Below are 27,912 nucleotides of genomic sequence, written 5' to 3'. Positions count from 1 at the left end.
GGGTTTGATTCCTTAGCACCACATAAGCAGAAAAAAGCTGGAAGTGGCACTGTGGCTCAAGTGGTAGAGTGCTAGCCTTGAGCTGAAGAGCTGAGGGACAGCGCCTGGCCCAGAGTTCAGCCTCCACAACCGACAAAAGAGAGAGAGAGAGAGAGAGAGAGAGAGAAAGAGAGAGAGAGAGAGAGAGAGAGAGAGAGAGAGAGAGAGAGAGAAAGGCAGGGAGCTGAGAAAGCTGTCTAAGCAAGACAAGATAAGGTCTCAGCTAGCAGTAGAGGTAGTGGGTAATGTGGTAAGTAGCAAATTCAAGAGATATTTAGGATTTAGTGACCAGTTAGATTTGCAGAAGGAAGGGACAGACACAAACAGGAGGAGGAGAAGAAATATGGATGTACACATTAGAAAAGAAGGCTCTAGAGGTATACTTAAATTGTAGAATGCCACCCTGGCAACTCTGAACCCTGAGTTCAAGTTCTAGTAGCACAAAAGAGAGAAAGAGAGCAAAACAAGAAAAGGACAAAAAGTTGGAAATACAGCTTATCATTGTTCTGTAGGTAATCTTGCCAATCAAGATCCTTATTGTACAGAGCCAGGCGCTGGTGGCTCATGCCTGTAATCCTACCAACTCAGGAGGCTAGATTTGAGGATCGCAGTTCAAAGCCAACCCAGGCAGGAAAGTCCATGAGACTCTTATTGCCAGTAAGCTACTCAGAAAACAAAGTGGCGCTGTGGCTCAAGTGGTAGAACGTAGCCTTGAGCTGAATTGCTGAGCGACAGCGTTCAGGCCAAGAGTTCAAGCCCCATGACTGACTCCCCCACCCCCCAAAAAAAGGAAACTGGAAGTGGTGCTTGGATCAAGTGGTAGAGTGCTACCCTTGAGCTGAAGAGCTGAGGGACAGCTCCCAGGCCCAAAGTTCAAGCCCCACAACTGACCAAAAAAAAGAAAAATCCTTATTGTGAGCTTGTGCTGTGAAGAGAAGAAAAAGCCACCAAACACTAGTATTTAGGGACAGTGAGAATTACAGGACCTAGCAAAAGGGACTGAGAATAACTTTCATAGTCGAAGAAGATTCAGAATCTAAGAAACAAGCCTCTTAGTAATCAAAGACTTCAGGAGTCTGTGGTAAAGATGCAAAGGAAGTGGCTGGGAAGGTGGTTCAGTGGTAGAGCGCTTGCCTCGCATGCATTAGGCCCTGGGTTCGATTCCTCAGCACCACATACACAGAAAAAGTCGGAAATGGGTGCTGTGGCTCAAAAGATGGAAAGGAACAACCAGACTCTACTAAATGAGAGGCCATCGTTTCATCATTTCACTAACAGTGAGACAAACCTGCTTTTCAAGCAGTAAGAAGAAAGAGAACATGCAGTATCTGTCAGTATGGCTGGCTTATTTTACTTAATGTCATGTCCTATAGCTCTGATGATTTTTTTTTTGTCAGTCTTGGGGCTTGAACTCTGGGCCTGAGCACTATCCCTCAGCTCTTCAGCTCAAGCCTAGCGCTCTACCACTTGAGCTACAGCACCACTTCCAGTTTTCTGGTGGTTTACTGGAGATAAGAGTTTCATGTATGGGCTGGGAAGGTGGCTCAGTGGTAGAGCCTTGCCTTGCATGCTCGAGGCCCTGGGTTCGATTCCTCAGCACCACATAAGCAGAAAGAAAAAAGCTGGAAGTGGCGCTGTGGCTCAAGTGGTAGAGCGCTAGCCTTGAGCTGAAGAGCTGAGGGACAGCGCCCAGGCCCAGACAGAGTTCAGGCCCCACGACCGGACCAAAAAAAAAAAAAGAGTTTCACGTACTTTCCTGCCCAGGCTGGCTTTGAACCGTGATCCTCAGATCCTCAACCTCCTGAGTAGCTAGGATTACAGGCGTGAGCCACCGGTGCCCAGCTAGCACTAATGATTTTTAAGAAGCTTAAATAGAAGTTTGCAACGCACTTACAGCTCTCTGCTGTCTCTCAGAGTTCAGAATGTGAACTACAGTGAGTATTTGGTAAACAGTTGCCGAAGAAGTAACTGAACCAGGTCCCAGCACTCCGGATATTCTTTCCCATCCTCAGCCACCTTTGCCCAAGGAAGATTAGAAGAAAGCTTTCTCAGCACACTCATCTAGCATCTGTTATTGGTGGTGGTTTCATATTCACGTGTCCCTATATAACCTTGAGTTTGGGATAGTGCTTTTGTTCTAAAAGTGTTTTTGTGTCTGAGACCTCCTTTGAGCTTCAGAGCAGCTCTGTGGTGCCAGAGCACATGACCCTGTCCTCAAGTAATCATTAGTACCAGGACTAAGGTAAAGGGTAGAGGACCTGGGCTGGGGTCTCACAGGTCTTTGTGTTTGGCTTCCAGCAACGGTCCACAGTGGCCTCCATGATGCATCGCCAAGAGACTGTAGAGTGCTTGCGAAAGTTCAATGCCCGGAGAAAACTGAAGGTGGGTCTTTTTTTCTGGACCATTAGCCTCCTGAAATGTGGCCTTCCAGCAGTGCAGTTCCTGTCTTTTCAAGAAGCTCCCATCCTGCTAGAGCTGAGGGCTATTTGTACATTTTGGGGGATAGGGCAGAAACCTGAAGTGTGTGGAATCTAACCTAAAAGCAGCTGCTTTTGCCTGAGGCCATGCTACTTTTACTAACATTCAGTTGAACTCATGAGACCTTCTTCTTTCCCCAGGGTGCCATCCTCACCACCATGCTTGTCTCCAGGAACTTTTCAGGTATGTGTTCCCAACTATGCAATTTAATTCTGCAGAGGTGAGTGGGTCAGAAATGGAGCCCAGCAATCCCAGGCAGCACAGATGTGTGCATGCACCTCGAGCAGGATGAATAAGGATTTCTGTTTTGGAGGGTTGCTGCCATCAAGTCCTGATTCTAAGGCCTGTTACTGAGATTCTTTGGTGGGGGGAGGCTTCTGTTGGAGCTCAAATGTATGAATTCCATTCCTTAGAATCTCCCATAAAGTATTCTCCACCTCCCCTGTACCTTGTCCCTGTATATTCTTTCTTATTTCAGCACATTATGATTGCAAACCAAGGCATTGGAGAATGTGCTGGAAACAACAAAAAGAATGAGGTGCAGTGGTGCCACCCACTAGGATGATTTCTTACTTCATATTGTCCAAGCTGAGATGCCTAATAAAAGTTATTCCAGGACTTTAAACCTTTTATAGTGACCCACACTTAAGTATTCTTTGCGATACTGGCTGTAAAAGTGAAGAAACAGAAACCAGCAGGTAGGATGAAAAGGAACTGGCTTAGATATGCAAGAAGAATTATAAGAGTTGTGATCAGTAGTTTGTAAATCACACTTGACATTACTTTTCAAGATGCAAGACACTCCAGTCCCCCTTTGCCCCATTTTTACCCCACTCCCAATCATTGTTTGCCCTCAGCTGGGAGCACAGTGGCTTTTCTTTGAGGAAAAGGTAAATGATGTCAAGACTTAACTAAAGGCAGAGTGGTCTCTCCCCAGCTTGCTGTTGCTCCTGGTCTTCCTTCCCTCTAACACTCCCTCGCTGTTTTGATTGAAGACTCCCTTCCTGACTTCATCCTCTTAACAAGACTCCCTTCCCTCGCTTTCCTACTGTGCCGCATGGAGAAGGGCTTGTGCGGGAGTACCAGCCTCCAGTTAGGGTGAGCAGCCACTCTGGGCAGGGCTTGCTTCCTTGAGTCCCAGTGAGCTCGGCTGTGCTGGTTTACTGGTTCCAGGTAACCCAAGGGCCTTAGCTCAGAGGAGCCTGCAGAAGGAAGTCCTAACGCTTCACTGGCTTCAACTGGAGAGCTAAAGGGCTCCAGTGTTAGGACTGAATAGTGAGTTCAGAGGTGCCCATCCCTTGTGACCCCGGTTTGAGGGTTCATTCTTAAGTTGTTGGTGGCCACTTAGGAAGATTGTGCTCCTGAATCTTCCTTTCTCAGAGGGGGAGAGGAGTAAGTGGTTGGCCACTCCCACAGAGATGGACTTGCAGGCCCACATTGTGTAACTTATCCTCTAATTACTTAAACAGCTTCTACTTTCTCGGTTTAAGAACCTTTCTAGCCAGGCACTGGTGACTCACACCTGTAGTCCTAGTTATTCAGGAGGCTGAGATCTGCGGTGCAAAGCTAGCCCGGGCAAGAAAGTCCGTCAGACTCTAATCTCCAATAAACCACTCAGAAAACCGTAAGTGGGGCTGTGGCTCAAGTGGTTGAGCACTAGCCTTGAGCTGAAGAGCTGAGGGATAGCGCCTAGGCCCGGAGTTCAGGCCCCGCAACCTACCAAAAAAAAAAAAAAAAGAATAACCTTTCTAGAGGATTATGTTTGAGGGAGTTTCTCTGCTGTACCTAGAGTGGTGCTTGTTCTTTCTACTCTTGTCATAGAAATGTGAAGACAGGCTTGTGCTTTTTTATCCTGACCAATTAGTAGCAAGTATCCTGTCTCATGGCCTTGGGTCTCCAGGAAATCAGTGTCCTGGTTTCAGACAATTGAGCTGTTCAGACAATTGGCTGTTAGGACAGAGTACTAATTTATCCTATAGATCATCCTGTCCTCATTACCCAGACCTTGTCTGGTCTTTGAGCTCACTTTGCCCAGGTCAAAGAAGACCAAAACCCAAACAAACCAAACCAGTGCATTTCAGAATGGTCGACCTCTTCAGCCCTAGAGAGGACAGAGCCAGTCTCCATAAACTTCCTCAGAAAGAACTATCTACAGGTATAATCAAGGACATACAGGAGGCTGAGATTGGAGAATCAAAGTTCAAAGCCAGCTCAGGCAGATAAATCTAAGCAATTCTTTATCTCTAATTAACCAGTAAAAAGCTGGAAGTGGAGGCATGGCTCAAGTGGTAGAGAGCCAGCCAGCAAAAAGAAAAAAAAAAAAGAGCATTCAAGCCCAGTACCTGCACAAATAGGGAATGTAGTTTAGTCCTGGATTGTAGTAGCTTGGCAAATGATGAAATCAGAGCTTCTAGAACCCACAACTCTGGCAGCGTCTGTTTTCTTCCTGGGGACTAATTTCCTGGACATCATTACCCTTAGTGCACTTGTGAAATATAGACTGAGAAAAACTGTCTCTCTTGGTTGCCTTCCTTATGAGGAAGAGTGACCTGTGTCTCTCAGGAGCTGGGCCCATCTATAAGCATGGTTGCGCAGGGCCATAGGGTCTCCTGTGCCCCAGTGCCTCTCTACTATTTGGAAAGTGTTAAGGGGAAAGGGCTGCTCTGTGCTCCAGGCTCTTGGATAACAGGCTCATTTAGGTTGTAGGAGTGAAGGTCTGATGAAGCTCAATGTCCTTCCAACCTTAAGTAGATCACCTCAGAAAAGGTGCCTATTTCCCACCAAATCAGGCTTTTCTCTGGGGAATCTCACCAGAGGCGACCATGGGACAAGTACTGAAGCCATCTGCACAACGTAAAGGCGTGGTATTCCCTTCACCCTGTCCAAGCCTGATCCTCTCAGGTCCCCCAGACTGCTGCAGGGCTGGCTGCTCCTGCCATCTCAGCCTGCCCCTTGGCACCTCTGCTCCCCAGCTCAGCTGGCTTGGCCACTGCCACCTGGGTCATACTGTGTGTGGCAGCCAGTGGTTCCCAAGCATTGTGCTGGGGCATGCTCGCTGCTGTCTGGCCCCCCGTGGCTTTGCGGCAGCTCTGTGCACTGAGAGATTGTATCCCCTCAGTTGGCAGGCAGAGCTCCGCCCCCGCCTCGCCTGCCGCGAGCGCCGCCGGCCTGGCCGGGCAAGGTACGTGGCATGAGTCCTCCCTGACCGCCTGCCTCGGCTCCCTGCCACCCCACCAGGAGGGCCAGCATGCTAGGCCCACTCACCAGGGAGGCCAGTCCCATGCTTGCGGGCTGAGATGGGCATGCCAGATGGACCACCTAACTTGGCATCTGCGAGCGCATTGATGTTCCAGAGCCCCCTAACCAGCCGTGCATGCTGGGCGCTTGCCAACTCTCAGGAGGCAATAGCCTGGGGATGTGGAGCTGGGCAGTAGGAGCCTTTCCTTCAGATGGCCTGTGGGCCTGACCTGCAGACAGCTCTGGGCAGAGCCCAGAGCTGCCCAGTGCTAGGGCTGGACTTCTGCAGCACTGCTTAAGACCCCATAGAGGGAAGAAACCATGCCCCTCAAAAATTATTAAGTCTATGCTTTCAGACTCCCAGATGAAAGGCTATGGCGTGCAGAAGCCTCAGAATCAGCTATCCCTGGGTTTGGATCCTAACCCTGCCACACCAAGTCCCCTCAACTCACTCAGCCTTAGTTTCCTCATCTCTGTAAGGGGAATAACAGCGTGATTTTTTTTTTTAAAGATGATATATGTCATAGGTTTTCAGCTCTGCCTGTACAGAACAACCAATTACCTGGGAGCTCATAAAGATTCCCAGTGCTTGCTTGAGGTGGAGGTGTGGCCCAACTGGTAGAGTACCTACCTAGCAAGCTTGAGGCCTTGCATGCAAACTTCACTATCACACACACACACACAAAATCTCCCAATGGCAAGCCCTATCCCCACACCAGACAATATAAGTCAGAATCCTTACTGGATAGGATAGGACTAGTATTTTATAAAGCTCTGCAAGTGATTATACTGAGCAACCAGAGTTGAGAACTGACTGATGTCTGTAAAATCCATAGGCAGTCAGACTCACTATAGTAAACACATTAAAAAATGAATTTTTAACTCCAATATGACTAGAGATAGAAAAAATTTTGGAGCCAGACTCTTGAGATGTCGGGGAGAACCCCGACAGAACCCCGACATCTCACTAGAAAAAGATGGAACACAGGTTAGGTAGGTAAGACAACCTGAAGAGCGAAAGAGCAGCAGCAATAGAGACATCCTGGGTTAACGAGTATTTACGGTGGCCAGACATTGAGCTAAGTGCTTTGCAGATATGGCCTCACTGGATCTTCACCAGTTGACTGGCTTACGTTCTGATGATCACATTCTATAAAGAAACCAAGACTCAAAAAGGTTAAGTGACTCACTCAAGGTCACAAGTACCAAGTGGTAGAACCAAGATACAAACCCAGGGCAGTTCAGGCCATTCAGACATCTGGGCTGAATCTCTCCTTATGCCCCTCAGGCCTCTCCTATTGTCTGCTACCTTCCTGGAGCTGTTACGACTTTGCCAATGTGGCTTGCCAGTGTCACCAGCCTTCGGGTGTGGAGTTAACAGCCTTGAGCACTCTATGACTGGTTAGAAGCTGTTTGACAGCTCATCACTCTGTTCAGTCCTTTCTGCTCAAAGGTCCAGGGGTGACAGCTAGCACTTAGTAAACCTAGTGAGGTCCTGCCCAGTGAAGGCTTCAACCCCCTGGCAAAACCCTCCTGTAGGTGGTCCTGGTTTCTGTGTCTGTGTCTGTGTGTCCTCACGTCTGGTTTCCTTTGTGAACTGTGAGATTGTTTCTTGAGAACACTTTGGAGATGTCTTGCATCCTTCCAGTGTGGCATCTGGAGAACGTCCGTGGCATCTAGGGATATGGCCCTCACCCTTTCACCCTGGCACTCTGCTTCCAGACCGGGTGGAAGCTGTCAAGGGCAGCGCTCCCGGTGCCTCAGGTGGCTCCAGTACTAAGTGTTGTTTCTCCTCCTAAGTGCAAGGTGACCGCTTCTGCTGAACTCTCTTCCACGGCAGAGGAGTCCCATGGTGCCGCCCTGAGGGCTCTGATAGCCTTGAGATGCCCTTCTTGCAGAGGGGATACTGAGAAGGACTTCTTTCTGGGGGCTTGGAGACCGTTGGCCCCTTGTCAGCACAGCAGTCTCTTGCAGATCTGGCTGCCGGACCTCAAGCTGGAGAGGGCATAGATACAGGAGATAAGACTTTCCTCTTTGTTTTCACAGCTGCCAAAAGTCTATTGAACAAGAAGTCGGATGGCGGTGTCAAGGTAGGTGTGTTTCTCCTCCTCTGACGGGAGACTGGCCTCTGTCCCAGCAGTTATGCTGGAGGATCCTAAGGCATCTTGTTCCCCTTTTCTCTGGGATCCGTTCTGCCCTTGCTGTTCTGCTTTAAATAAGAAGCCCTTGTGCTCAGAACAGCATGTTCCACTGGTCTGAGGGAAGAAGGAAGAAGTATTTCTCCAGAGCCTAGATGGACGGGAAAACTAGATGGGTAGTGATCCAAATCATAGCTTCCTACAAGCTCAGCCTGACTTCCATCCTTAGCCTCATCACTAGGGCATGACTCTTAGAATGTTTAGGTCATTTGGTTTATTTCCTTCCCCTACCTCCATCCCCCTTTTCTTTTTTTAATGAAATAGAAGTGGTTTGCTCACTCAAGGCAAGGTATGAGGCTAGGAAACTGAAGCCACTATCTTTTTAGTCTTTTGTTCTTATCTGTAAAACACTTCTAGAACCCAATTCAGATACCACAGAGTGAAAGTGTTTTGGGCTTTTCTCAAAGATAGGCTCCTCATCTGGAGAAGGAACTTTCTTGTGGGACCCTAGCAAGAGGAGGGACTAGGTGGCTTCAGGGACCAGTACAAAGCCCTGCTGGGCTTGGCTTGAAGTGAAGAGAGGTAGCTGGGGTACACGTAGGAACCAGATACACATATGCTTTGGAGACAGAAAGGTTCCTGGGGTTAAGCCATTGGATAGGTGTTCTTGGTGTGTTTAAACCTACCAACTTAACACCACAAAGAAGTTTAAATTTTGAAATTATCCAAAGCTTCAAATCTCCAGCCAAAGTTGAAATTGGGCCTCTTCCCAGAATCTTGTACCCATAGTTGAAATATGTACATGCCTGGTTCCCCTCCCCTACCCCTTCCTCTTTCCCTTGTTCCCTATGAGTCTGCTTCTGTGTCCTGCCCCTATTAGGGGAACTTTGGTTCTGCGTATATCTGCTGATAGAGCTGGGGCAGTCCCTGGTTATGGATGTGAGACAGATGTGTGGGGCCTAATTAGAGAAAAAGAGCAGATTTATTACTTATGTATAAATCAAAGAGTAGGTTTATTATCATTATTATTTTGGTGGTACTTCGGTTTGAACATAGGGCTTTATGCGTGCAAGGCGGGCACTACACTGTGCTTGAGCCATGTTTCCAGCCCTAGTTGGAGAGAGATTTGGATATTTCTCCCTGGGAAAGACGCTAACAATATGTCCATCTTAATAAAATATTTAATACGTACTTACTTGAAGTCTAGCCCCTTGCATGGTTCTGAGCTGTACACAGGACATGCAAGAGATGGAGTTTTCATCTAACCTTAGGAAAAGGTGGGCACACCTGAACCTTCTGTTGGGGATTATTCAGGCCAGAAAGCTTATAGAGAAAGCTTAAGGGGTATAGGAAGCTTAAGGGGTAATTCAGTGATAATTGCTTCTAGAGTATGGAATTTTAAAGAATACTTATATTAATTTTCTTTCAAGTGAAACTGTATTACTTCTGTAACCTAAAAACAATAAAACTTTGTTATGAGTTCTCACATATTGATATTCAGTATACAGCCAGAACACAGGGATAGGTCAGAAATACACCTGGAGCTAGGTAGCTCAGAGGCAGAGTATAGCAAAGTCTTGGATTTCAGCTCTCGCACCACAAAAACAAAACAAACAAGATCAGATAACCAGGCACCAGTGGTTCATGCCAATAATCCTAATTATTCAGGAAGATAAAATGTAAGGATCACAGTTAAAAGCCAGCCTGAGTTACTCCGGAGGCTGAGATTTTATTTTTGTCAGTCATGGGGCTTGAACTAAGGGCCTGGGCGCTGTCCCTCAGCTCTTCAGCTCAAGACGCTCTACCACTTGAGCTACACCACCACTTCTGGTTTTCTGGTGGTTTATTGGAGATAGGAGTCTCACGGTCTTTCTTGCCCAGGCTGGCTTTGAACCACAATCCTCAGATCTCAGCCTCCTGAGTAGCTAGGATTACAGGCATGAGCCACCAGCGCCTGGCTCCAAAGTATTATTTTTAAAATAAGACATACACTTGTATAAAGCTCATAATGGTATTTTTTAATTCCATAAGAAAGAAGCTAGAAGTGTGGTAGAAGTGTTTGTGTTTTTCCCACTTCCATTTTCTACATTGTTTATAACTCATATGTATGTAAACCAGCTAATGGTTTGGATATATGAAAGGGAGAAAAGGAAAGGGAAGGACAAGGCAAGGTATGTGGAGTTGAGGAGATTATCAGGCTGGCAAAGGAAGCCTGAGAAGTTTTCCAGAATCCCAGAGCTTTCAGCATCCTGCATTCCAGATCCTTTCTTCCCCTTCCCTGAGGTGTTCTGCCAAGTATCCATGAGAAGCTTTCCTTCTCACTGTTTAGAAGCTTTCTGTAAGTTTAAAATACTAGCCTTAGTTTGAGTAGATAGTCTGTCTTGTGCTCTTGAATTTGGAGACCCAGGTTATGAATAGGTATCTTTGAAAATAGATGCTAGTGATCCAAAGTCTGTGGAAAAGTAAGAGACGTATCAGAGGACACGGTGGCAATCCTGATAGCCTGCTAGTCGAAAACAGCTTTGCATTCTGCTAGTCCAAGGCCCAGATGACCATCTAAGCCATAGGGCACAGTGGCTTACACGTGTAGTCCTAGCTACTTGGGAAGTGGAGATAGAAGGATCATAGTTGAAGGTCAGCCTAGGCAAAAAGCTAGTGACATTCTCATTTCAATAAGAAATGAGAGTGTGGTAGAATGAGCCTGTAATCCCAGCTATATGGGATGCCTGTGGGAATGATAGTGATCTGAGACCACCTGGGGCAAAAACAGAGGACCCTATTTGAGAAATAACTAAGGCAAAAGGAAAAAAAAAGGGTTGGGAGAATGGCTCAAGTGGTAGAGCACATGCCCAGCAAGTGTGTGGTCCTGTATAGAAACCTCAGTACTGCCAAAAAAGAAAAATATATAGTTATTTTCATAAGTACTATTTGAGCATTTGCTTAAGTATGGAGAAAAGGCATGAACCCTCTTCCATTATAAAATTTTGAACACACATACACAGTAATAGAAGTGAAGTATGGCTCTTTAAAATCAGTCTGGCATTTAAACAGTGCTGTACTTTGCTGGTTGAAAAGGCACCCAATTGTGTATGAATGAGGGCAAAGCCCTGAAAGGATGGAGAGAAAAACTGAAAGATGTGGGCTGGGAATGTGTCTTAGTGGTAGAGTGCTTGCCTAGATGCATGAAGCCATTTGTTTGATTCTTCAGTACCACATACACAGAAAAAGTTGGAAGTGGTGCTGTGGCTCAAGTGGTGAAGTGCTACCTTGAGCAAAAGAAGCTCAGGGACAGTGCCCAGGCCTTGAGTTCAAGCCCTAGGACTGGCCAAACAACAACAACAACAAAAACCTGAAAGAAGTGTACTAGCCTGGAAAACAGCCTTACAATGGAAAAGAGATCTTGGGTTCTCTTGTAGAATAGCTCAGGAAGGAGAGAGCTAACTCAGAGACCAGTTGAGAACGTATTCCTCACAAGGCTAATGCAAACAGTGAAAGGCTTTTGCTTTAAGGCAAGGTCTTGGTACAAGTCATTCCTCTGGCCCCTGAAAATCACCATAACCAAGATTGGGACTGGTGAGTGAGTGCCCAGTCCACTCCTTACCACCCTGATTCTGTGAACCTTAGAAGCCAGCACTCTCTTTCACCTGGGAAAAGCTGGAATCAGCAAACCCTGGTCAGTCAGCATACTTTTGCTCATCTTATATAAGGCATTTTGCTAAGCACTGTGGAAATTGCAATGATATATAAGATGTGGAACTTTCTTCAAAGCAAGTGCATGCTATTTAGATAAAGTAATAAGACAGATAAGTGGAAAGTAAGATAGGCAATAGACAGGATTTATCTCTTTGAAGGCTAATTTTGGAAATAAAATTCCATCATATATTTGAGTATACTCAAAAAGGCTAATGTGGAAGAGGTCCAATTATATTTAAGCTTTTCTTTTTTTAGTCTCTAAATTATGGACTATTCATTTTAACGTTTACAGACCCATTCTATTGGCAATAATTAGTCCGCCCCGCCCGCCCCCCCCCCCAGCTTTGTTTTTGTCCTGGTATTGAGGCTTGAACTCAGAATCTCATACTCTCATTTGGCTTTTTGCTCACAGCTGGCACTCTTATCACTTTAGCCATGCTTGAAGTTCCATCTTTTTGCTGGTAAATTGGAGATAAAAATGTCTCAAATTTGTTTGCCCAAGCTGGCTTCAAACTCCAGTTCTCAGATTTCAACCACCTGAGGAGCTAGGATTATAATGTCTGGTTGGCTCTGCACTGGTTATTTTTGAGATAGGGTCTCATTTCCTGCCTGGGAAAGCACCTGGACCCAAAATCCCTATTTTAGGCTTTCTGTCTTGACTGGGTTGACACACAACCACATCACACAACCACACCCAGCATCTCTGCATTGAGATGGAATCTCAGACTGAGTTGGTCTGGAACTTCAGCTCTCCCAGTCTTAGCCTCCCACATTGCTTAAGATGACTGGCATATGCCGTGGCATCTAGCTGTAAGTTGAGAAGGGATCTCAGCCTGAGCTGGCTTTGAACTACTAACCCTCGGTTCTCAGCCTCCCAAATTGCCAGGATTATAGACATGAGCTACAGCACTGATTTTTTTTTTTTTTTTTTTTGCCAGTCCTGGGGCTTGAACTCAGGGCCTGGGCGGCGCTGTCTCTGAGCCTTTCTCTGCCCAAGGCTAGCACTCTACCACTTGAGCCACAGTGCCACTTCTGACCTTTTCTGTTTATGTGGTACTGAGGAAGCAAACCCAGGGAGGACTTCATGTATGCAAGGCAAACACTCTACCACCCAGCCCAACACTGAGATTTTTAAAAGTAGAATGTTAGCCCCTTGAGAGGAGAAATGACTTCTCAGACATGTTTATCATGCCTAGAACAGACCTTACTAAGTGTTGTTGATGTCTTTAAATGAATATACAAAAGTCAAACACTAGACAGGCATATACCCAAGGGACTTCTGTCTCCCAGTGAGCTAATTACACCATATATAATTAGACTCAGTCTACTAAGGTATATATATTTTTCTTTCTCTCTTTCCTTCCTTCCTTTCTTTCCTTCCTTCCTTTCTTCCTTTCCCTTTCCCTCCCTCCCTCTCTCCCTCCCTCCCTCCCTTCCTTCCTTCCTTCCTTCCTTCCTTCCTTCCTTCCTTCCTTCCTTCCTTCCTTCCTTCCTTTTTGTCAGTACTGGGACTTGAACTCAGAGCCTGGGCACTGGCCCTTAGTTTGTTTACTCAAAGCTGACACTCTTGAACCATACCTCTGTGTCAGGCTTTTTGCTGGTAAACTGGAGATAAGAGTCTCACAGACTTTCCTGTCCGTGATCCTCAAATGTCAGCCTCCTGAGTAGCTAGGATTACAGGTGTGAGCCACCTGTGCCCAGCTCTCAGATATATCTTCAATGTGCCATGCAGTGCTATTTGATGCTTTTGTTGCATATCTGAACATAGAGTCTAAGAACATCTAGGGGATGATAAGGGGCGTTTGCTTTTGACCTTCCCTCTCTGGTATACTTTTACTCACCAGCATTCTTGTGCACCCATTTCCCAGTCAATGTAAAATGCCATCAAACATTCAAATCTCTTAAACAAGCATGGCCATACCAACAAAGATGTCAGAATTTAACTGTGAGATCATTTTCAAAAGCCCAGCATCTTTATCTGAGAAGCAAGTTAGAGGTCTGGTAAAGTCTGGATTCTGAAGTCAAATGTTATTAAAGCCAAGAATAGTCCAGAATAGCTTCTGCTGTTTACCAGGTGGCTGCTCACCGGAACTTCAGGCAGACCTAGCAGTGAGAGAAAGTAAATACCCTCATAAATGCACTAGTTCTGTAAAACTAAACCTGTAAATCTGCAGCAACCAGATGCTACTTACCCACATACACCCATGATTTAATCTCCTTAAGACGCTTCCTCTGAGCAAGGCTGACACTTCTCAGAATGTACTAAGTCCATGTTTGTGAATTTGCCTGCAGAGGAATTCTTCATCTCTGGGATCTAGAGGAGTATGTGCCTGTCAGTCTGTGTGCTGTTTGGAACCCTTTGGTCCTGGACTCTGGTCTCCTTCTTCTGCTTCTTTTTCCCCAATGCAGAGCTGGTGCACTAACCTGCAGTGTCTCTGTGCTTCTCTTCTTACCTCCTCTTTCCCCTTCTCTTTCCCTTTTGCTGTGGTGTGTCCAGAAAAGGAAGTCGAGTTCCAGCGTGCACCTAATGGTGAGCCTTGCCTGCCCACCCATCCGCCCACTCCATGCTGCCTGCGCCCGCCTGTCAGCCACGCAGACCCATTGTGCCATGTGCGTGTGCTTCACTCATCCTCACTGCATGTCTGTGCTGTGTGGGCAGGTGTGGCCTGTCCTGCCAGGCAGGGTCTGTTACCCAAGGCCTCTCAAGTGGCCTCAGAAGTGGGCATTGGAAGGTGTGGAATGGTTCCCTCTGCTGTGGAGGTTGGATGTCCCCCAGCATCCCAGGACAGAGGGAATAGAAAGTCAAGCAGCCAGGTGCAGGCAGCTCATGTCTGTAATCCTAGCTGCTCAGGAGGCTTGAGATCTGAGGGCTGTGATTTGAAGCTAGCCCAGGCAAGAAAGTCTGTGATGCCACTCATCAACCAAAATCTGGAAATGGAGCTGTGGTTCAAGTGGTAGGGCACAAAGCTGGCAGGAACTTGGAGCCTGGTGACAAGTTCAAGAAGGAGTTCTCACTCACTGTGAGAACTCACTGTGAGGGGCCGTGCAACCTACATGTATGCAGCTGCTTCCTGTAGATGGGTCAGGGGGCAGCCATGTGCAGGCAAATGAGCTGCTCCAGACTCTGGGCCTTGCTCAGTCCCATTCTCCAGCAGGGCCCATGGTTCCATCCTGCCCATCCAACCCCAAGAGGGAAGAGCTGCAAGACTATAATAAATGTGTCTTCTTTCTCATGGGACATAGGGCACCAAGGAGAACACAGCAATGAGTAACTATGAAACCATCCATTAAGTACAGAGGTAGGACTGCTTGGGTGTTATCATGCCCTCTGCAGATAGGAAGGTTTTCTAGGTACCTGGGAGTCCTTGTCCCCTGTGAGGGTCTTGATGTCAACTAGGCCTTACAGGCAGGGCTGCTCTCCAAACAGACCTGAGCAAGAGGTCAGCATCAGCAGTCAAACTCGGAGGGTTCTTTTCTCTTTTAATGGGAATAGAAGAGAGCTGTTCAAAATTTGATCCATGGGGACCTCTCTTGTCACACAATATTTTCAGTGGCATTTTGTGTCATGTAGAGCCTGGCCCACCCAGGATTCTATGCCTATCTCTGGGTTTGGTGGCATCCCAGCCACTGACAGCAAGGTGGGGTGGGGATGATGTCAGGTCTGGTCTAAGAGGCCTCCAAGTAAGCTGTAGGGCAGCTCCGTTGCCTTCTCTGTGTGTCGTAGGAGAAAAGAAGCTATTCTATTCTGTCAGCATGCCCCATGTCCTGCACAGAGGCCAGAGCCACACATTTGTCCATCTCTGCCTGGTGAAGACAGCCACTGAGAAGCCCCTTGGAGGCCACAACTCCACAGGGAAACCCAGCAAGACTACTGCACCAGTTAGGCAATTGTAAGAGACAGAAGACATTGATGTAGCTCCCTTCCCTAGACATTGGCCTTTTCCTTCCTCACAAGCCTCTCCCCACTTCTTCCTGTCATGTTTTGAAAGACAAGGTGATAACCCTGGTGGTATGTTGACCTTAGGAATCTTGGCCTGCTAGGCAGCCTGCTCTTTCCTGAGGGCTGGGTTCTGGGACTATAGCCTCAGCCCTTGCTAAGGTTTGTCTTGCCCCTCATTGGAGCCCTGCCTTCATTTCGAGAGAATCAAGTCCAAGAATTATCAGGCAGGTGAAGAGCACGGCTCTGTCTTTGCTCTGTAGGCAAGTGGATACATTTTGTATCCAAAGTTGAGTTCCACCTCTTTCTTCTCTGGGTACCACCTCCTTAGGCCAGGTGTTCTTGCTCTTCTCTCTTCTCTTCCTCTCAGGTCAGACTTCAAGCTGGTATTGTAAGGGGAAGGAAATGTAGCTGCCAGATGGAACAGCTTTGTTCTACTTTCTTATAAATCACCATCCTTTCCATTTGTCATGTGGGAAGAAGATGCTGAATTTCTTTAGGTCAAGTATAATTGCACAGTGGTGCAGCACCTGGAAGAAGCAGGGTTTCTGGAGAGATAAAACAAGTCAGAAGATGCATCCAGAGTTAGATCTCTGAGGCTCTCCAAATATCCCCTTCTCCCATCATCTCTCCAACCATTGCTCCCATCTGCATAGTGTTAACAATGGCCACCTCAGGCTTACGTCCTCCAGGCTAGGCCAGGGGGATAGGGAGGTCTGGGAGCCGAACCTGAGCAGCTTTGGTGACGAGAGAAACTAAACCATCTGTTTTCTTGTCTCAGCCACAGAGCAACAACAAAAACAGTCTCGTAAGCCCAGCCCAAGAGCCTGCGTCCTTGCAGACGGCCATGGTACCTCCTGACTACAGCTTCTCTGCCTCTGTCCCTGGCTGCCTCCTGCTCTTTCCCTCTTCCTTTTCTTGCCTTCTCCCTTAGGACTATTCAGCCCCTTTGCTTTTTTCATTCCTGTAGAGCAGGCTGTCTAGTTTGCTGCTCCATAGGCCCCTTGCCCTTCATAGTCCCGCCTGGCCCCACTCCATCATGCATGGCACAACCGCTGTTCCTGTTCTTTGTGCTATTGGGGGGAAGAGTGACCAAGGCTCTCAGCTAAGCCTCCTAGGCCCAGGCTGTGACACCCCCCGCCACCCCCCCTCCGCTGCCACCATGGGTCAGCCGTAGGGACCAGGAAGGTGAGTTGCTTATAAGAAAAGAGGGCAGGAACTTTCTTGGTACCTGTGCATCAGTTCTTAGAGGCCACCTTTGTAGGAGCTGCCTCAGCTTCTCCTTTGCAAAGACAGGAGCAAGAAGGAAGTCTGGGATCCCCTACTTCTGGATAATGCTGGCATCCTGGAGAGCCCCTACCTGTTTTGAGTTTTCCCAGGGCTCTTCCAAAGGGCATTGTGTTTCAGAGCTCCCTTGACTAATAGTGGCTAACTAAAGAGTTAGCACAGGAGACAGAGTATTGTAGTATTGTAGTATTGTGCTTACTATGCCCCCTACTTCCTGCACACTCTTGTGCTACCTCATGTGTGCCTTAGGGCCACCTAGGGAAAGCAAAAGGTGTACAAAGTGGGCAGCTTTCTCAGCTTAGCTTGCTGACGTGGCATTGGGTTTGCTGGGAGACCTTATTATTCTGTTCTCTGTCCCTGCCTCCATGCACCCCTTGATGAATACTGTTGGCAGGGCCCAGTCTGTGTCCTGAGTCCTGTGGCTCCTCTCTGTACGTGTCCTATGCAGCCCCCATGTAGAAAGAACTCTCAGAATCAGGGTAGCAATCAGGGATAGAAGCCCTTGTCATCCCAGCTTCCCATGCACCTGTTTCTGCTAGGCCCAGTCTTTACCTATCAGTGCAATTTCTTGAATCCAGAGCTTTGCAGCTCCCTGGGGCTTTCCTTAAACCAGTATATTTTGTCTTATGGGGAAGGGTGGTTGGGCTGGCTTCATTGGTCCTCATACAGGTCAGTGGGGTAAGGAGGGGTCTCTTAGGGAAGCGCTGTAGGTCAGACCCCAAGTCAGGAGGGTAATTTTTATCTTCTCTCGCAGGAGCCACAAACCACCGTGGTACACAATGCTACAGATGGGATCAAGGTAAGTGAGTGGTTTCTGAGACTGCCCTGCTTTCTGAATCAGCAGGAGACAGGAAGGCAGGGCTCAGAATCCACAGGGTCGCCTATCAGCTCTACCCTGGGGTTGAGGTGTTGTTCACAAAGGCCAGGCTGGAGACACTGTGGGTCTGTTAGTTGCTCCACACTGAGGAAGGGCAAACAGCGATTTTCAGCTCAAACTCTGCAGTCTGATAGATGTGATAGTAATTCTGGCTTTAGAACTCTGAACAAATACAACCACTATGTACCTCATTTTTCTTAGCTGTGAATTGGGGATAGTACTAACAGAGTCTTCATGATTTATAGAGTTTAAATGGGAATTAATGATAGCTTTAAAAAAAAACAAAACAAATAGCTGAGCACTGGTAGCCTCATGCCTGTAATTCTAGCTACTCAGGGGAATGAGATCTGAGGATCAATGTTCAAAGCCAGCCTGGGCAGGAAAGTCTATGAGACTCTTATTTCTAAGCACTAAAAAAGCCAGAAGTGGAGCTATGGCTCCACTAGAGTGTTAGTTTCAAGCAAAAAAGCTCAAGGATAGCACCTAGGCCCCAAGTTCAAGCCCCAGGACCAGTACCCCCCCAAAAAAAAAGGCCAGGCACTGGTGGCTCACACACCTGTATTCTTAGCTATTCAGGAGATAGGATTGCAGTTTGAAGCTAGCCTGAGCAGGAAAGTCCCTGAGACTCTTATCTCTAATTAACCATTAGAAAACCAGAAGTGGCACCGTAGTTCAAAGTGGTAGAGCACTAGCCTTGAGCAAGAAAGCTCAGAGACAGCTTTCAGATCCTGAATTCAAGCCACACAACAAAAAGACCTTAATGAATCATTTTTCCCCCAACCCCACCACCACCACTCGGCCCTTTATTTCTGCTAACATTAGAGAATACCTATTGAGCGCCCCCTATTGAGCTCTACTTTACAGTGGTAGCAGGGAAACTGTCCACAGGAATAAGTGGGTCAGATGAAAAATCAATAACCAAATAGGTTAAAATCCAGTAGTGATAAGTGCTCTGAAGAAGGTGGCACAAAATATTGAGAGTGAACAGGAAGTTATTTGAGTATCTTGAGAGAGAATATCCAAGCTAGAAACGACACAGTAGGGACAGGAAGCAGCCAGCTGGTCTGTGGGACCAAGTGCCCTGAGCAGAAGGAGCACAGGTACAATGGTCGACCTGTACAAGAGTTAGAAGAATCAAGCAGAGCTGAGTGTGGTAAGAGCAGTGGCCAGAAAGGAGAGTGTGAGGCTGGAGAAGCAGGCTAGACTTGCAGTGGAGTTTGTTTGCGTTTTGTTCTTGTAGCAAAGAGAACTTCTCTGGCTGGCAGTTTTTAGCAGGGGAGAAATGTTATCTAACTTGGATTTTACAAGATCACTTGTAGCCACATTCTAGGCAAAACCTCAAGGGGGAAGACGAGTGTGGAAGTGGGAGGTCTTGGAGAGCTAACAGTGGTTTAGGGGTGAAATAGTGTTAGCTTGGACTTAAAGAGCAAGAAAATAGAGAATTTGTTTTGGGGGTAGAACTACTGTTGAATTTTATTTTATACTTGCTATAAGAAAAAGAGAAGAAGGGAAGAATATGCCAGGTTTTAGCCCAAGTTAGCTGGGTAGATGAGAGCACTTTCTAACAAGTTCAAAAACCCTAAGAAGGGTATTTGGTTACCCAGAGTTTGTAAGTCAGAGAGCAAGGATGGTTGTGGAAGCTTCTAAGGTTTCTCCTTGTACCTCTTATAGGAACCCAAGTTCTGCTTTTGTTCTTTTTTTCACTGAGGAACATATAGAAACATGTTCTTTTTGGCTCACAGGGCTCCACAGAGAGCTGCAACACCACTACAGAAGATGAGGACCTCAAAGGTAAGTGCTGTTCCTTGGAGGGGAAGGGACCCCAGCTGTGGCCCAGGTACCTTGGCACTGGTGGGGCACTTGTCTTCTCTGTCCCCAGAACTAGAATTATTGGTTCTTCATACTGCAGGAGAAGGCTTGGCATAAAAGCTACTTTCAATAGGCCAAAATATGAGGCCTCTGTCTCTAGACTGTTGCTAGACTGGGCAAAAGGACTCTCTTTGAAACAAATTCAGAACAGCTATATTACCTGCTTCCAGGACTAGGGTTCAGGGAGCTATTCCTGTTGCTGATAATGATTTTGACATCCCAGAACAGGCAGCTTAAGTCCCAGCAAAAGTGGGGTAACTAGTCATCCCAGTTTTCTCCGGATCAAAGCACTTCCTGGGATGTGAAACTTTCAATTTTGAAACCAGTACAAGGGTTTATGGGCGTAGATTAGTGGTAGAACACTTGTCTAGCATATGCACAGCTCTAGGTTTTCTTCAGCACCAAAACAAAAATAAAATACAATAAAATCAGGACCAACTCTCTGGGATGAGTTGGTTGGCTCTAGTTCTGAGGTCTGGCCATGAATGATAGAGTTGGAACTAATATGATGCCTGTAAAGCCCCACATGGCTGTGTCTTGATAGGCTACAAGAACTACCAGCCTAAGCTTGATATCGGCCAGAGTGTCAGGGTTGCAGGGCATATGGCAGGTGAGGCCAGTGAGAATCTCTTCCTGTTCCTTGGGTTGGCCTTCTGGAATTGCTTCTTGGGCCTTTAGTAAGTGACCTTCAATCCAGACCAGTAGAAAAAAAATGGAGGATGTTCTAAGTTAGCTGAGAGAGCATGCCAAAAGCAATAGGGGTACTAAATCTTTGGGAACCCAAACTATCAAAATCATGTACATAGAAGGCAGTGAGGACATGACGGCCAGGACTGCTGGGAGTCAGTTCAGCTCGGTTCTGGTGATGCTGGCAGAGTAGTTGGCACCTTCACTCCTGGGCTCTTGACCTTACGGCTTAGCCCTTCAAGCATCTTCTCCAGGAGCAGGGGTTCTTGTACAGTCTGTTTTAAGGCTGCTCTTGGAGCTGTCAGCCCAGGTCTGTGCACCCTCCCCACTGCTCCTGGCTGTGAGGCCTCTCCGGCAGAGGCAGCGGAGTGGGATGTGGTCCAGCGTCCAGAGCAGCCTGAGGCGTCACCTTGCCCAGGCTCTGCAGTGCCATGGGCTCGGGTCCTTTCTGGCTTGCTCGCTCACCTGCCTTGTTCTGTTTGTTTTGGCTGCTCTGCCTTGCCCTGCCCTGCCCTGGCTGGCTAGCTGCCCCGCTCCGCACTGGGAATGGCAGCTTGGTGCCTGAAGGACGGAGCTCCCGGGACAGAACAGCCCCCTCTGCAGGCATGCAGCCCCAGCCTTCTCTCTGCTCCTCAGCCAGTAAGTGTGAGGGAGGCACATTCTGGCTTCCAACTCCCTGGCTTGTCTTGAGGCCCCTCAGGGATCCCTACCAGAGCTGTTAGCCTAGCTCAGCTACCTGTTGTCATCAGCTTTGGGAGCATGGCCTCTGCCAAGGGTGGGGGAACAGCTGGACACACTGCTCTTACCAGGCAGGAGCCCAAAGAAACACCAGAAGCATGGGTGGAAGAAGTGTGGAGGGAGGGAGGGAGTAGCAAGCCCTTGGGTTGTGGAGGGGGGCGCCACCCTTGCCTTCACAACAGCCAGGAAGAAGGGCAGAGTAGGAAGTCAGGTCTACCAGGGTAAGGGGGGGAGCAAGGGTGAAACTGGATCGGCTGAGGAACTGTGCAGTATTTCTTGAGGCTCAGCATAGTATCTTACAAGAGTAGAACAGACTTAAGTTTAAGTCCCAGATAATTTAGCTGAAAAAGTCTGTGTTAGCTTAGCTTCCCAGAACTTCAATTTCCATATCTGTAAAGTGGGGGGAAGGGGTGGGGTGGGAAACGGCACCTGTTTCAAGTGTTGTTAGGAAAAAGAAATGAGAATAGAAGGTCTCCACATGGTGCTTTTCAGGGTTTATGGAAGTTTGTATTTTTAGTTCTGTCTGTGTTCAAGGGTGCCTCACTTTGCTTGTTTTCCTTCTACCTTCTATCCTCAAAGTTTCTAAATCCAGTCCTCTTCACCCACAGGGCCCCCGTCAGGTCCTCTAGGTGGGTGTAACGCGGTTGTATGTTACCTAGATATACCTGCTTGCTTCTGTAGAAAAGCAACAGAGGTTGTTGGCTCCTCTAACCCACTGCTTGCTCACCCAGAGCTGCCCCCCTTGTGATGGTACCTGGGGGTCCCTCCTGGTTGCACTTCAGCCATGCTCTCTGCTCCCATCCATGCTCCTTGGTTGTGCTGGCCCAGCACAGTGGTGCTGTTCTAATGCTGGTGCTGTTCTCATGCTTGCATTTGTCTTGCAGCCTCTCACTCCTATGGGGAAAGGCTTATGGTCTGGGTCAGCCCAGGGCTCCAGTTAGGGTTAGCCGAACTCAGTCCATACATTCCTTTAATCTGGCAGTAACCCCTGCTAATAATGATGCTGTTTCTGAGGCCAGGATGTCACCAGCTGTTTCTTGGCTTGGAATCGGGTAGAGAGGGAGGTTCTCCACCTACCTCTGAGTCTGAGCCTTGTCTTGGTTTTCCTCAGGGACACACTCTGGCATGAGAGCTGGTGTGAGATTTATAGCTTTTCTAAGCTTTGTCCAGGGAAAATTGAGCTATCTTTGGTGAGAGATTGTCCAAGGGTGTTTACAGTTGAAATTCTTTATCCCAGAAAAGCCCTGTGGAGGAAGGAGATGAACAGGGTGAAGAGAATTAGGCAGACAATTCCCTCTTAGGATTCCATTCTTTTGGAATCTTCATCCCTAGCTAGATTCTTCTCTCAGACTGGCTGGTGCCCCAAAGCTAGGTTCTGGGCTGCTGAACGAGGGCTAAGACTGTAGGTGGTAACTGAGACCTGACTGAGAGTCTTCCAGTGAGAGAAGTAGGGGGTGGAAACAGCTATATTGGGAGCTGCTTCTCAGAGAGGCTAAACCTGCTGGAGATGGATACACAGACTCTGGTAGAACATTCAAGAAGTTCCAGATGCCTCAGCTGTTAAAGACATGAGTGTTTTCTGTGACCTGGTTGTTGATGGAGAGGCAAAATCCAGAGATCCATGACTAATGGGTGGGCTTTAAGCAAAGGTGGTCAATTGGTTCTGCAGACACCACAGAGAGAATGGAGAGAAAGGTGGGCTTACTCCTGCTAAGGGCCTTAAAGACAGAAAAGAGGGATGTCTTTGAAAAAGAGGTAACAGGGGACTCCCTGAAGGATTAAGGAGGGCTCTCTTGTCACTTGGGAGATGGCCAGCAGATAAAGTAGCAGGTTTTTTGTTTTTTTTTCTTCTACAGTGCGAAAACAGGAGATCATTAAGATCACAGAACAGCTGATTGAAGCCATTAACAATGGGGACTTTGAGGCCTACACGTGAGTAAAGAGCCTTTTCTTTGAGACATAGGTCATCTCTCAATATCATCTCTGCTTCCAAAAAGCAACTGGAACACTGTGGAAATGGCAATTTGGGCATGGACTGTGTTTAAATTAAACCCCAGGATCTTGTGGATTGCGTGTGATTCAGCCAGCCCTGGCATCTGACATTGGGGCAAGAGGGCAGGGCTGAGTGGCTCAGCAGTCAGGCCCTGAAGATTTCAGCTGTCTTCTCAGATGTAACTTACATGGTGCTACTGGACAGACACTTTTGAAGAAGAAGGAAGACACACAACTCCTATAGAGGACTAACAGGCTTCTTTTGGAAATTTTTTAAACTTTCTATTATTTTTGTGTGTGTGTGCCTGACCTGGGGCCTGAACTCAATACGTGGGTAGCACTGTCCCTGGACAGTGCCACTTGAGCCACAGCTCCACTTCCAGCTTTTTGGGTAGTGGCTAATTAGAGATAAGAATCGCACTTTCCTGCCTGGGCTGGCTTCAAACCGCATTCTTAGAGCTCAGCCTCTTGAGTAGCTAGGATTATAGGCATGAACCACTGGTGCCTGGTTTGATTGTATTTATTTATATTTTCCTGCAGGAAGATCTGTGACCCAGGCCTCACTTCCTTTGAGCCTGAGGCCCTCGGTAACCTGGTGGAGGGAATGGATTTCCATAAGTTTTACTTTGAGAATCGTGAGTGGGTTCGTGCTGCTGATATACTCCTGCCTGCCCCTTCACCCTTGGCCTTTGTCTCCTCCTCACATCCTCCTCACCCCAGTTGCTCATTTTTCCTTTACTTGACCTTCCTGCTATATCCCGCTGTGTCTGCTTGCCTCTTTGTGCCCCACTAGCCTTGTGCCCTAACGGTCATAAACTTCCACCTTCAGAAGCCCTGTTCTAGTTCCCTGCCTAAGAGCAGTGTCCGTCATTACAGCCTGGGTGACTGTATGTCTTTCCGCCTCACCTCCTTCCAAGACTTCCAAGATTGCACACCCTTCACAATTAGGTTGAGACCATTTGAACCAAATAATCATGACGCTCTGTCTCCAGGTTTCACAGTAGAGGAAATCAAAACCAGGTTGAGAACGTGCAAGCAATGGCACTGATAGTGATGTGTGGGATCAGAAATTGGGGTTAGGATTCCTCATGAATATTGAAGGAGGCAGGGAGCCTGCGGGGAGAGCAGGGAATGTATTTTGGATAGCTCACAAGTCCCAGGGGATAAGATTTGAATTGTCCTCTCCAGTCCTTCATTTTCCTTCTCTCGCCCCCTTTATCCTGGGCCTTTCCCATTCTGCCCTGAGTTTATTTTGTGATTGTTTTCTCCCCCTGACTCTCACTCTTACCCTGAGATACCCATGTAAACCCCCAGCTATCCATATAGTGCTATTAGCCAGAAACTTCCTTTGTTTTTCTCCCAGAGGACCCTGGGACCTCTAAGGATTTCCTGAGCTGCCTACTTTGGTGATTTTATTTTGACTCTGGTGCGTTTTTTTTAAGTCACAGATCCGTTTTGAGTCCTTCATTTTGTGCTTGTATACAGCCCTAGTCAAGAACAAATCACCTTTATGAAATTGAAACATCAGACTAACAAAGGTAGAAAGACCACAGACATTTATTAGAGCCACATGGTTCTGAATTTAAATAAGTTGGAGATACTATTTAATCTCTTTGAGTTTATTGCCTTCTTATAATGGAAATATCCAGCTCATGCATGTAAACCTCCAGCCCACTGCCTGATTAAAAAGAGTAGCGGGCTGGGAAGGTGGCTCAGTGGTAGAGCGCTTGCCTTGCATGCCTGAGGCCCTGGGTTTGATTCCCCAGCACCACATAAGCAAAAAGAAAAAAGCCGGAAGTGGCGCTGTGGCTCAAGTGGTAGAGCACTAGCCTTGAGCTGAAGAGCTGAGGGACAGCGCCCAGGCCCAGAGTTCAGGCCCCACAACCGGACCCAAAAATAAAATAAAAAGAGTAGCTTCTATTGTCACTATTACTCACGTTTCCCCTCCTTTTGAGTGAGACTAATCTATTGGGGCATCTTGACCTCTGTCATATGAAGAACTAAGATTCTTGGAATGGTTGCTGGAGGGAGGCTAAGACTTAAAAAATCAGTACGTACCAGGTGGAAAATTTAGGTACCCAGACCTGACACCCTCCTACCTTCCCCTCCCTGTCTTGTCCCTACAGTCTTGTCTAAGAACAGCAAGCCCATCCATACCACCATCCTAAACCCACACGTGCACGTGATTGGGGAGGACGCAGCTTGCATCGCCTACATCCGTCTCACCCAGTACATCGATGGACAGGGCCGACCACGCACCAGCCAGTCAGAGGAGACCCGGGTGTGGCACCGCCGGGATGGCAAGTGGCTCAATGTCCACTATCACTGCTCAGGGGCCCCTGCTGCACCACTGCAGTGAGCTCAGCCACAGGTGCAACTGGTGGGAAAGGAGGAACTGGGAAGGGCTGGGACAGGTGGGGTTGGAGGGGCAAGAGAAGGCTGGGAGGGACAGGAAGAGGAGATCTTAGCCATCTGAGGAATGGCAAAGACTGGGCAATATAGTTTTAACAAGATGATTCCAAGTTGAGTACATGCCAACAAGCTTTCAAAAGCGGGGAAAGAATATCTACCTCTTTTTATTTGAGACTGTTAAATAAGATACTTATATATATAGGTAAGACACAGCTGCTCAAATGTGAGGCAGTGTTATATTTAAACATTAGCTTCTCCCCTATCTGCCCTCTCAGCAGACTTTACTCTATGTGTCATGCTTACGTCCTAGGAACTCGCCTTGATGTTCTTTGTCCTCTGTTCTGTTACCACCTTCTATCCTGTTTCACAGGGGCATTAGGAGATTCCAGCTGGAGGTCTAACCTTCGCAGCCAGTGGCTCTGGAGGGCCTGAGTGACAGCGGCAGTCCTGTTCGTTTGAGGTTTAAAACAATTAAATTACAAAGCGGCAGCAGCCAACGCACGCCCCTGCATGCAGCCCTCCCGCCCGCCCTTTGTGTCTGTCTCTGCTGTACCGAGGTGTTTTTTACATTTAAGAAAAAGAGGGGGACAAAAGATTGTTTAAAAAAAAAAAAAAAAAAAAGGAACTGTACCATGATGCGTTTTAAAACCACCAGTAGCCCTTGGGCTGGCAAGAAGACAGGAGTTTTTGTGGTGCCCATCCTGGCATGAACAGTGGGCTCAGCCACCAGCCCTGAAGAGGTGAGCTTGGCCTCAGGCCCCCCTGGACTCGAGGGGACCAGACAAGGACTTCTGACAGAGCTTTGGGAGCCATGATGTAATCACAGCCCCTGAGATGGCCTGCTTATCCCAGGATAAGCATGGATTTCTTCAGAACTTGCATAGGCGCCTTGAATGAGCCTGATGAAAACACCATGGCCGTCACAACTACTTGGGAGAGAATGCACAGCTCCCAACCTGCTATGGAGACAGCTGAAAAGCAGTGGCCTCGGGACTGAGGGCCCAGACTTTGCTGTACTGTTGTTCCATGTAGTTTAGAAGGGAAGTGAATTGGTGCTGCAGAAATGTATTTGCTGCAAAGCCTATGAGGAACCTCGTGTTAGTCTGACATGTACTCACTTACTCATCCATTTCTATAGGATGCACAGTGCACATGGGCCCTGATATTGAGGCCTGACCCCTGCAGATGGAAAGGGAGAGGAGTTGCTGCTTTGCTTCGTGTTTGTTTCTTATTAACTTAGCAAGGAGAGAGCCAGGCCCTGAGTCAGGGCTCCTCTTCATGCCTTTGGCAGTTCTGTTCCTGTGCTGATCTGGACCATCTTTGTCTTGTCTTTTCATGGTGGTGGTCCCCATGCTGACCCTCATCTGGGCCTGGGCCCTCTGCCAAGTGCCCCTGTGGGATGGGAGGAGTGAGGCAGTGGGATAAGAGATGGTGGTTGTTTCTATGCATTTGGGCTGCCCTCAGGGCTGCCTTCCTTCTTACTCTTCCCTTGCTGCACGTCCATCTCGTTCCCTGTCTTTGAGATTGAACTGACTGCTCTGATGAGAAGTGCCCTCTTTGAGGAGGCCTTTTTACTGACCAACTGAAGTATAGACTTACTGCTGGACAATCTGCATGGGCAACACCCTTCCCCCTCACTGCATGAACCCAAAAAAGGTGTTCAGAGCCAAGGCTCCTACATTCATTGTCCCTCTCGGTGCTCAAGGAGTTCAGCACCTGGAGAAAAAGATCTATACCCTAAGCAGATAACAGAGAAGATAATGAAGGAGCAATTGGTTATGGCCTTGGTTTCCCCAAAAATAACTGTGCATATTTATCTGCACAAATATCTTCACTTTGGGGGAAAAGGTGGGTAGACTCCAGTTCCCTAGACTACCTTCAAGAGTCTCAGGAATTGGGAGAAGAGGCAAAAGGCTATGTGCTGGTGCTTGGATTTAGCCAGCCTCCTCGAGCGCCTCATGCATGCTTCAGGCCCCTGGGCCCTGGCCCCTTCCTGCCCTGCAGCCTGCAGTGCCAGCTTGCAGATACCTTCATCACAGGGTTTGGTTTTGCTGGCTTGAAGACAAATGGTCTTAGAGTTCGAGACCCATAGCTTCCTATGGCTGTTCCAGCCTCACTTCTTAGCATTCTTATTATTCTGGGGTTAATGTCAGCATCTATAGATGATAGACTATTAAAAAAAAAAAGTCACCTTTTAAACAGGAAATGGAAGGCATTTGATGCAGAATTTTTGCATGATGACATAGAGATAATTTAAAAATAGTGTTTGTTCTGAATGTTGGTAGACCCTTCATAGCTTTGTTACAATGAAACCTTGAAGATATTTAATAAAATAACCTTTAAACAGTCCATTGTGTTAACTGCTGTTGGAGGCTTATGACCAGGATTTGAGCAGCTTGTGTTACAAACTTTCCAATGAAGAGATGTATCTTCTCCCATTCCCTTTGGATCCTTAGGGGAAAAAAACTTCTCAGAAGTCTTCAGTTTCCACTTGTCCACAGCTGCGGAGGCGTGCCTGGCGTGGAGAA

At 47.5% G+C, this 27,912-nt stretch overlaps 1 protein-coding gene across 29 annotated transcripts in view; it reads left to right on the top strand.

Annotated features, from left to right (window-relative positions):
* Camk2g (calcium/calmodulin dependent protein kinase II gamma) overlaps nucleotides 1-27,733 on the top strand; it is a 58,120-nt gene extending 30,387 nt beyond the window's left edge. For 3 of the 29 annotated variants that reach the window (XM_070020597.1, XM_070020604.1, XM_070020595.1), the window contains 14 exons: nucleotides 2,338-2,421; nucleotides 2,658-2,700; nucleotides 5,636-5,698; nucleotides 7,801-7,844; nucleotides 14,083-14,115; nucleotides 16,304-16,372; nucleotides 17,564-17,608; nucleotides 19,429-19,477; nucleotides 20,768-20,881; nucleotides 21,589-21,609; nucleotides 22,837-22,912; nucleotides 23,513-23,607; nucleotides 25,099-25,343; nucleotides 25,755-27,733. In XM_070020597.1, the coding sequence (XP_069876698.1) occupies nucleotides 2,338-2,421; nucleotides 2,658-2,700; nucleotides 5,636-5,698; nucleotides 7,801-7,844; nucleotides 14,083-14,115; nucleotides 16,304-16,372; nucleotides 17,564-17,608; nucleotides 19,429-19,477; nucleotides 20,768-20,881; nucleotides 21,589-21,609; nucleotides 22,837-22,912; nucleotides 23,513-23,607; nucleotides 25,099-25,331 (969 nt within the window). In that variant the 3' untranslated portion in view covers nucleotides 25,332-25,343; nucleotides 25,755-27,733. Of the gene's footprint in view, nucleotides 1-2,337; nucleotides 2,422-2,657; nucleotides 2,701-5,635; nucleotides 5,699-7,800; nucleotides 7,845-14,082; nucleotides 14,116-16,303; nucleotides 16,373-17,563; nucleotides 17,609-19,428; nucleotides 19,478-20,767; nucleotides 20,882-21,588; nucleotides 21,610-22,836; nucleotides 22,913-23,512; nucleotides 23,616-25,098; nucleotides 25,344-25,754 lie in introns of those variants that run through there. The other 26 variants (XM_070020611.1, XM_070020608.1, XM_070020622.1 and 23 more) reach the window with 23 other exon arrangements.
* Nucleotides 27,734-27,912: the final 179 nt, after the last annotated feature.

The sequence above is a fragment of the Dipodomys merriami genome, unplaced genomic scaffold (genome assembly GCF_024711535.1).
Source record: "Dipodomys merriami isolate MVZ:Mamm:240054 unplaced genomic scaffold, mDipMer1.0.p SCAF_14, whole genome shotgun sequence".
NCBI lineage: Eukaryota > Metazoa > Chordata > Mammalia > Rodentia > Heteromyidae > Dipodomys > Dipodomys merriami.
Note: the sequence above shows the minus strand (reverse complement) of the source record. Positions and strands in the feature narration are given on the sequence as shown.